Consider the following 9,687-nt stretch of genomic DNA (forward strand, 5'->3'; position numbering starts at 1 on the left):
GGGTATTTACTTAACAAGGAAGAGTCCACCTATTTCATAATATAGCTTGTTTTTTTAATTTGGAATGGTGGTTTTTAAAAAAAATACATATTTGGATTATAAGAGTCTCTCGGGAGGCAGGAGGAACAGGGCAAGGCACTTGGGAGATTTGATAAAATGTTTTAAGTTGTTGACTGCAACAATCATGATCGGATATGTAAAGCCCCACCTAATTCACAATTAAAGAAATCAGAAGGAATTCCCTGGGTAATTCTAATTCACAGCCAGGTTTGCCAACTATTTTTCCTCCTACTCGTGGGATGTGGATGACGTCTTGCCTCTTCCAAGGAAGTCATCTCCCACTGTCTCTCTGAGCCAGGAGGTCCTGAGATGCTGGGGCAGCGTCTATCAGATCCACTTACTGCTATTGCGATGTTTCTGCTAGATTTCCAACCGCAATAGCTACTTTTTCTTTGGAGTGTTTAGAAGGAGGGGAGGGTACTTGTCACTTACCTCCCTCCTCATAAGGAGCCTGGGTGGTGTAGTGGTTACTTGTTGGACTGCGAGCCGCAGGGTCAGCAGTTCAAAACCACCAGCCTTTCTGAGGGAGAGAGACAGGACTTTCTACTCCCATAAAGCATCCCAGTCTCAGGACCCCACGGGGGCAGTTCTACTCTGTTCCACGGGGTCCTGAAGAGGCAGCATCGACTTCATGGCAGCGTTTGGTTGTATGTTTGTCCCTCCTCATGCCCTGCTTTTGTCGGACCCTGCCTCTCCCCTCTCTCTCCTCTTACCCTCCTTGATGTAACAAGGCAATATGGTGGTAGCAGGACGTGTTCGGAGCTTAAAGGCCTGGGTTCAAGTCCCAATCCCATCGACTCTCTAGATAACCTTGCACAGGCTCATTCTCCCTTGGGGTTTTTCCCATTCCCACCTTCCCAGTGAGGGTCTTGGCCATTTTGAGTCCCCCACGAGACACTTTGGGGCCACTCCTCCAGCGAGATGCTGCTTGGGAACTGGCTTGGTTCCATCGACTATTTTCTCAAGGGTTCCCTGTGGGACTAATGTCCACAGAAGGCTCTTTGGGAAATGCTCCCCCGACCGCGCTCTCGGGGGGATGAGGTTGGAGCAGGGCACTGAATGCCAGGCTTCTTGACTCACCTGATCTTCCCAGGCTAACTGAGAGGGGAGTGAAATTCTTCCAGCGGAAGGTGGAGTCTTTTGAGGAGGTGAGCTTTGGGGACGAAAGGGGATGGAGGTGGGGGGGCGGGGAGAAGAAGGGGGGAGATGGTGACTTCTTTGAGGCTCCCCTTTAGGACCGGCCCCAAGCTCTGTGGCTTTTCACAACCCCAAGAGCACGCAGGAGGTCTCTCCCCCAGTGCTGGGGTGGGAGAGAAGTGACAGGGGATCATGGTGGCCATTTGGGGTTAATTGACATCCGAACTTCCGTGAGTTTTAGGGAAGGAGACCCAGCCACCTCTTCCCAATGACAGCTGCACCTCTGTCCCCATGCTCCAGACATTTGCTTGCTTCCTGCGGATGCCAATGTTATTTCTGTACCTGGGGAGGACAGGTTCCCGCAGAACTTCCAGACTAAGAGACTTGGAAGAAAGGCCTGGTGAAAATTCCGAAAATTAGCCAGTAAAAAGCTTATGATCAGGCACTACCTGCCTTGATTCACAGTCAAGGCCACAGAGGTTCAGAGAATTGAGGATTTTCTGAGGTCTCACATTGGGTGACTGGTGAGGCACCTCTTTGGAACCAAGTCTGGAGAGGATTCCTCATGCATGGGGACAGAAAGCCATGAGGTGGGGGGGGGGGTAGCGAGGGGCACCCCTCTACCCTCCTTCACCCCTGCCTATCTTGCCTGTCCTGTTCACTGATGCTAGGTGGCACGAGGCGGTGCAGATGTGATTGTCAACTGCACCGGGGTCTGGGCTGGGGCGCTGCAACCAGACTCCCTCCTGCAGCCAGGCCGGGGCCAGATCATCAAGGTGAGTCTGAGCAGGCAGGGGCCTCAGTGGCGCAGTGGTTATGTGTTGGGCTGCACATTGCAAGGCCAGCGGTTCAAAACCACCAGCTGCTCTGCAGGAGAACAGTGGGGCTTTCTACTCCTGTAAAGAGTGACAGGGTCGCTGTGAGTGGGAATCTACTCCAGGGCTGCGAGTTTGGTTTTTGGTTCGAGGTGGGAGGGGAGAGGGCTGCGCGGATCGCTGCTTCCTGCTTATGTCATCTCCAGAGGTAGCAGCTGAGTGGGGAGCCTCAATGAGAGGACCCCCCTCCCCGCACCTCCTGGGTGCTGACATGTTAAAGAGACAGCATGTGCCAGCCTACCAGGCCTCAGCATCCTCTTGCGGGTTCTTCTGAATTGCAAACCCCGTGTGTCTCCATCTGTCTCTCCGTGGGAGCTGCGTGTAGCCGTGCTACAGAAAAAGTGGCAAACGTCTATGCACATTGTTGTGCTGATTAATCTAAGCCTTGCCCCAGCTTTTGGAGATGGGCACTATTTTTTAATCACCACTAATGCACAGATGGAGAAACTGAGGCACCGAGGAGTTAGGTCACTTGCACAAGCTCAAAGAGCAGGAAGGAGGAGGATGGGGAGTGGATCCCAGGCCAGTTGGTTGAAGAGCCTGTGTGGGTAACCATCATCCCACACAGCCTCGCCTGGCAGTGTGCACACGTGTGTGAGTACAAGCATGTGTGTGTCTGTGTGGGACCGTGTGCATTCATGTGTGTGCATTCATGCAAGTGTGCATGTCCTAGACGAGGGTACATCTGTGTATTCATAGGTGCCTGAGGGTATTCACAGATGTGTCATGTACATGAATAGAGGTGCAGGTCCTTACGTGAGCTTTGTATGTGTACACTATGTGCTGGTGTAGAGGTGTGCGTATGTATGTGCATACGTAGGTACACATGGTGTATGTATGGATCTGTGCATGTGTGCATTCACAGGTGTGCATGTGCGTATGCATGTGTGCATTTGTGAGGGCACACGTGCATGTGCTCAAAGATGTACATGTGGTGTGTATGTGCATACATTAGTGTATGCATGTGCACTCTAGATGTGTGTGCATGTGTGTGCTGGTGGGTGGGCTTGCTCTGGATGTGGACAAAAGTTTGTGTGTGTATGCAGGTGGGGGAGACCGTGTGCTGCCCCAGGGAGCTGGGGTGATTTCTTAATCAAAGTGGCTCTTCCTGAAAAAGATAGGCAGGTGCAGATTAGGGGCAGACGGGAGGCCCCACAGGGGCTAACGGGTCCAGCCTGGCCACTAGTCTTGGACCAGTGGTCATTGAGAGGAGTCGGGGCAGAAGGAGCCTGCTGGTGCAGCTCCCTCAGTAACAATTCTCTGTCCTGAATCAACAGGTCAATTGCCCTCAAATGAAGCATTTCATTCTCACTCACGACCCAGATGTTGGTATTTACAAGTCCCCGTACATCATCCCAGGGTAAGGAGGCGACTGTCCTGGAGGAGAAGAAGGGGCACCTTCCTGTCTCTGATGCTCTACCCAGGACCCTTGCCTGGTCCCTTTGGTCTTTTCCTCCCATGAGGTTTTGAGTTTGGGCCATGGAATTCCATGGAGGGCAGAGCGGAGCCTCGTTCAGGCTCAACCTTGAAAATGCATTTGGATCCAGTACTGGTGATGTTGGAGCCAGCAGTCAGGATGGGAATGCAGTGGTGCTGGAAGTGATGGGACTCTCAGCAATGGGAGGGGCAGTGGACATGGGGGTGGGGTTGATGGTGGAGATCATTTAATAGTCGATGCTGGCGGTGTGGGTGGGAGGACAATATTATTGGTAGTAGAACAGTAGGATTGTTACTGATCCAGAAGGCAATATGGATGAAGGAGAGGGCAAAGGGATGACGTTCGCCGTGGTGGTGAGTTGGTGTTGTTAATGAGATCAGTGTTGATGATGGTGGTGATTGGGAGTAGGTGGTGTTGATGGAGATGTTAATAGTGTAGGAGAGAGGACAGTCTCAAAACTCAGACAAAACTCATTGCCACAGAGTTGGTTTCGACCCATAGTGACCCTATAGGTCAGGGTAGAACCGCCCTGTTGGTATTAGAGTCTGTAACTCTTTATGAGTAGAAAGCCTCATCTTTCTCCTGAGAAGCAACAGGTGGTTTGAACTGCTGACCTTGAAGTTAGCAACACACTGTGTAACTACTATGCAACCAGGGCTCCTGATAGCCTAAAGGTAATGTTAATGGTGGGGTGGGGGTGAAACTCTTGTTGGCCATGTGGATGATGGTGTGGAGATGGTAGCCAAGACAGTAAGTAGTACTAAAGGTAGTGAAGGCAGTCAAGAGAAGATGTTGCTAACAGAGATGAACTATCGATGGTGACATTAGCAGTGACAGTAGATGGGGGTTGATGGTGACGGTGATGACAATGACAATTGCAATGGTGGTGATACTGTTGCTGTAGAAACAAAAATGTTGACAGTAGCGGGGATTGGGGAGAAATGGTTATCAAGGTGAACATGGTCATGACCCTTAATTCATCTCCAAGGCGTCATTTCCCTCCGTCACTGACGCTCCTCACTTTATCCAGGATCCAGGCGGTGACTCTTGGAGGCATCTTCCAGCTGGGCAACTGGAGTGAGATAAACAATACACAGGACCACAAGACCATCTGGGAAGGGTGCTGCAGACTGGCGCCCACGCTGAAGGTATGGTGGGCTGTGGGATCAGTCAATGTCTTAGACAAGGGTCCCAGCTGCTTGGTCACGAGGACACTTAAGAGTGGGATAATTGGGTGGTGAGGAGGGTGTAGGAGGCCTGGTCGGGCGTGATCAAGGGTAATGTAACCGAGAGGAATTACTGAAACCCAGATGAAGGCTGAGCATGAGAATGGGACAAGAGGAAAGTCAAGGGAAATAGAGGAAAGAGCTAGGAGGCAAAGGGCATTTAGAGAGGTCTAAGTAAAGGCATGTACATATGTAAATATATATAAAAAAAGAATGGGATAATTGGGCGAATCAATTCTAGCAAAGGAACATGGGTCGAGGAAGCCTACTGGCCATGGCTAAGCGTGCTCTTTCCCGAGCTGCCTTCCCAGAAGCACCTTAGTCTGTTTTCATGAGTTGTATTTGTTGCAAAAAAAACCACTCAGTTGGCACAGGTGCCTCCAGTGGCAGTGATGACAGCAACGGTGATGGTGGGGTGGGGGTGGGGCTGGAAAGAGTGGTTGGTGTTGATGGCGATGAAAACGTTTGAGGCTGGAGACGATGGGGGCGATGGGGGGTGGTGGCTGAAGATGGAGACGTGGGTAGAATTCGTGGGGGTGGCGATACTGACGGTGGTGATTCGAGCAGTGGATAAAGGTGGTGATCATGGTAGGGGTGATCAAGAATGTGACTGGGATGATGTTGGTGTTGGTGATGATGGTGTAAACTTCTGCCATCTACAGTTAGCAGCTGTAGAAGAAGAAAAATCCAGAGATGGGTTACTAACACTTCCCACCCACCCTCAGGATGCGAAAATTGTTGGTGAATGCACTGGTTTCCGGCCAGTCCGCCCCCAGATTCGTCTAGAAAGAGAACAGCTTCACTTTGGACCTTCAAAGGTAGAGGTATGTCTTCCTGGTAAAGGACACGATGTCCCCCACCCACAATAAGACAGTCTAATGTTTCCAGAGAACCACCATATCTGACTTCAGGCTTCAACAGCTTGAAGGAGTGCAGGCTAATAACCCCCCCTTAGAGGCTACAATCATGGCAAGAAATGATGTAGCTCAAGGCCCTATAGAGAGCCTGTGGTTTGCCTGTGGTTGAGTGCAAGGGCAATGGGCACATACAGAGAACTTACTTTGTCCCAGACTTCCTGGCAAGCCCATGCCATGAATGACCTCATCGAATCTTCCCTACAGCTCTGTGCAAGAGGGATTTTTCTCCCCAGGCTTCAGATGAGGAAATGGGGGCTCCAAGGGGTGAAGTCACCAGCCTAAGTCAGACCACCTCTGAGAAGCAGGGCTGGGCAGTGTTTGGAACCTTGCTTCAGCTAGGTGCCCTGGTGGTGTAGTGGTTATGCATCGGGCTACTAAGTAAGAGGTCTGCAGTTTGAAACCACCAACCACTCCCCAGGAGAGAGATGAGGCTTTCTACTCCTGTAAAGAGTTAAAGTCTAGGAAACCCACATGGGCAGTTCTACTCTGTCCCATAGAGTCTCCATGAGTTGCAATCAACTCAATGGCAGTGAGTTTGGTTTAGAGCTTCTAGTAACTCCAGAGCCAGTTCCTTGCTATTTAATTTTGAAGTACCCCATCATCTCTCTGGGGGTTCCCATTCATATTCCACTCAGGGGTTAAGAACCAGGCTTGTTGAAATCCTGGGGGGTATCCTGGGCTGAAGGAACTGTCCTAATTAGGTGGTGGCTGGGTTTCTACTAGGAAAGCAATCCTCCCTACTACATCATTCGCTTGCTCTCTCTCTCTCTCTCTCTCTCTCTCTCTCTCTCTCTCTCTCTCTCTCGTGTGTGTGTGTGTGTGTGTGTGTGTGTGTGTGTGTAGGGCTCAGGAGCTGAGGTCCCTGCTGATGGATTTAGCTTCAGAAAAGACACCCCCCCCAGAATAAATTAGTGCATCCACCACATTCCCCACGTGTGGCCCCCCATGGCTCCTCTTCCTCTCTAAACAAGAGTCTCTGTAGTAACTGGGAACAGCCAACAGTCCAGAGCAGGGCAGGAGCAAGGACGGGGACTTAGGGAGCTGCCCACAACGTGCAGGGGAGAATCTCTGACCTGAGTTCTCAATGTGATTCTGTTCCTCCAGGGCTGACTGTTCATCTTTCTGGTCTCCACCTTCCTGAACAATCCCCCTCCCAGGGTTTCAGGGGCTCCCACCATCTCACCAGGCTGCTGAGAGAAGTCCCAGGGGGTGTCTGGCCCTGTCCAGAATCCTTCAGGAAGCTCCCGAGCCTACCAGAACATCATAGTTTCTTCTGCCCCTTCTCACTGTCCCTCAGTGACCCAGCCATGTCCTCTCTTGCCATTTCTAGGTCATTCACAACTACGGCCATGGAGGCTACGGGCTCACCATCCACTGGGGCTGTGCGCTGGAGGCAGCCAAGCTTTGGGGGGAAATCTTGGAAGAAAGGAAGTTGTCCAGGAGGCCCCCATCCCACCTCTGAAGACTCCAGAGACTACCACCTCCACAAGGATCCCACCCCCCTCAACCAGCTAATCAAGTGCTCCTCTCTACACTGCTGCTTAACTCCCGCCCCGCGCCAACCTTGACTTCTTGTCATAAGACGTTTGAGACGAGGGGAAACTGAAGTCAATTCGCAAGAGTCCAGCCTGACCGGTTCCTTGCATGCACTCCACCCTCTCTAGAATGTCCTACACCCAGCCCAGGCCTGCCATGATGAAGACCACCTGGGGGCTATTATTCCCCACGACTGCAGAAGGAAGGAGCGCTCAGGAGATCAAAGCGGCAAGCTGCCCAGGGCCACAGAACACTGGGGGCAGATGAGGCTAAGCCACTTGGTTCCAAGCCCCCCTCCCCCATGAGAGGTTCTGGAAAGTTCTGCAGCAAAGACATCGGTTCAGAGGGCTTCCTCAACCTGTCTGGCCACCGAGACCTTTTTCCAAGCCCCCTAATGAGTGCCACAAAACACCCTTTAGGAAAGGCTGACGCAGATTCTGTTGTAGGAAGCAACTTTTGTAGAACTGGAGTGTGGGGCCAGTGGGTGAGGCAGTGCACTAACATATTGCCTGTTCCATGTCCAGAATTCTAGCGGGTCCCAGCTGTTCCAAGGATGGCCCCGCGGATACCACACAAACCTTGAGGAAGACCCTTTTCACAGAGACGGAAACTCGCCAAGCACCTACCCTGTTTTTTTGGCGGGGGGCAGGTTTTTTTTTAACTCCATATTGCACCACAAAGCTTTACTTTGTCTTCCCAAGCTGCTTCTGCAAAGTTTCTGTTTGGCTCTTGCTTCATCGTTTGCGTTAGCTACTCTATTGTTCCAGAGCGAGTTTCAGTCCCTTCTGATGCCCACTTTGGCCTCTTCTTTCTTTGCTGGGCTTTGTTTTAATGGTTGGAGATGTGGGGGTTGATTGTGGTCCTTTTTGGGGGGATGTGTGTGTTGTATAGCTATACATAGCCCCCTGAGCATCCCCTCAGCTGCGTCCCAAAGGTTTGAGTATGTTGTGTGTTTTCATCCTCACGTGGTTCGACACATTTTTATTTCATTAGGTTCTCTGTCTCCCAGGTGTCTTTTGAGGTCAACTTGACAATTTCTGCCCCCCCACCCCCAAAAAGTCACACGAGATTTTGATGGGGATTCGTGGTGAATCTATAGTGAATTTGGGAAGCATCAATCGCTTTAACAATTTTAAAGATGCTGATCCGTAAACACAAAGTCTCTCTCAATTTCTAAAACTTACTTTCAGCACGCTTTTTGTATGTTGGTTTCCAGCGTGTGACGCCTTGCACTTTTGTTGCATTTGTTCCTGTGTGTGTCCTTCTGGGTGCCGCTGTTGTGAATGGAGTTGGGTTAGGGATGGGCTTCGATGGGAGGAGAGGGGTCTGAAGAGGGCTCTCCAATGTGTTCAGTTGGTTCGGACTCCAAGCCTCTTATGCACAAAAGGAGGAAACGCTGCCCAGGCCTGCACCATCCTCACAATCGTTCACTGTGTTGTTGACTGCTCTCTTGACTGCTGCTTCTGTGAGCACTGACTGGGGATCCAAGCAAGAGGAAATCCTTGGCAACTTTAACAGCAGGCACGCGAGGTGACTGAAAATGCCCTGGCTTGGATCCGGCTCACTTTAATCCTCCAAGGGACGTCTGTGTCTTTCAAACATTGTAAAGAGTTCTTTTGCAGAAGATTTGCCCAAATCAACATGCCACTTGATTTCTTGACCGCTGCCATTCATCAAGTAGTTTTGATTGAGAATGGTCACAATGTGATGGGCATGGATGTTCAAATATCAAAGAATCTGAATCCAGTAAAGTGCCACAAAGGAACCAAAGCTGACAGAAACCACTGAATCTCTGAGGAGTCAGGAGGTGTCCCAGCGTCAGGATTGCCACCCTGTGCATGCCCGCAATACTCCCTGCATCCCTCCATTGGTACCCGGGTCGCACTGCATCGCAATGACCCGTGTATACCTGCCTTCTCTCCTGCAAGTGCATGGGTGGGAGGGACGTGCCAAGTTCCCTTCATCCCCAGTCTGGAATATCATGCACAGGATGAACACTCCATGCATTAACACTTGCCAAGGGATGGCTTGGAATGATGAGCACACTCCAGAGTGTACGGGGATGTTGCTGTGAGTTCCACGTACTATGCCACCTGCCGAAAGGGTGTTTAAGCTGCCATGTTTGTCCTTTTGACCTCCACTCTCCCATCCCCAACTTATTTGGACCAGGATTGGAACCAACAGCAAATGAGGCCACTCAGAGTCCTGGGCTGAGCATCTGGGGATGGGACACTAAACAGCTCCAGGTGGTCTGTTAGTAAAGCTGAGTTAGAAGGTCTAGGATCCAGGAGGAGCCTAAGCCATCTATGTGGTTGTGAGAAAGGAGTAGCCAAGAGGAGCCAATGGAAACCAGTCAGCAGAGAGGGGTAGGAATGAGGGTTGGAGAAAGGATGCTATCTCAGGCCCTGCTGGCGCCCCAGTTCCCTGTTCTACTCTGGAAAGCCAGGCTGGGCTTTGTTTCCACGCGGTCTCTAAATCTTTCAGAGACTGCTTGTTGC

The 9,687-nt window shown here is 51.1% G+C and overlaps 1 protein-coding gene across 2 annotated transcripts in view; it reads left to right on the plus strand.

Annotated features, from left to right (window-relative positions):
* DAO (D-amino acid oxidase) overlaps positions 1 to 8,342 on the plus strand; it is a 20,271-nt gene extending 11,929 nt beyond the window's left edge. For both annotated transcript variants that reach the window (XM_004709536.2, XM_045296867.1), the window contains exons 6-11: positions 1,154 to 1,208; positions 1,869 to 1,973; positions 3,350 to 3,432; positions 4,541 to 4,658; positions 5,462 to 5,560; positions 6,984 to 8,342. In XM_004709536.2, coding sequence (XP_004709593.1) covers positions 1,154 to 1,208; positions 1,869 to 1,973; positions 3,350 to 3,432; positions 4,541 to 4,658; positions 5,462 to 5,560; positions 6,984 to 7,115 — 592 coding nt within the window. In that variant the 3' untranslated portion in view covers positions 7,116 to 8,342. The remainder of the gene's footprint in view (positions 1 to 1,153; positions 1,209 to 1,868; positions 1,974 to 3,349; positions 3,433 to 4,540; positions 4,659 to 5,461; positions 5,561 to 6,983) is intronic.
* The last annotated feature ends 1,345 nt before the right edge of the window (positions 8,343 to 9,687 follow it).

Source organism: Echinops telfairi, unplaced genomic scaffold (genome assembly GCF_000313985.2).
Source record: "Echinops telfairi isolate 266 unplaced genomic scaffold, ASM31398v2 ScPeMD7_7412;HRSCAF=8450, whole genome shotgun sequence".
Taxonomy (NCBI): Eukaryota; Metazoa; Chordata; class Mammalia; order Afrosoricida; family Tenrecidae; genus Echinops; species Echinops telfairi.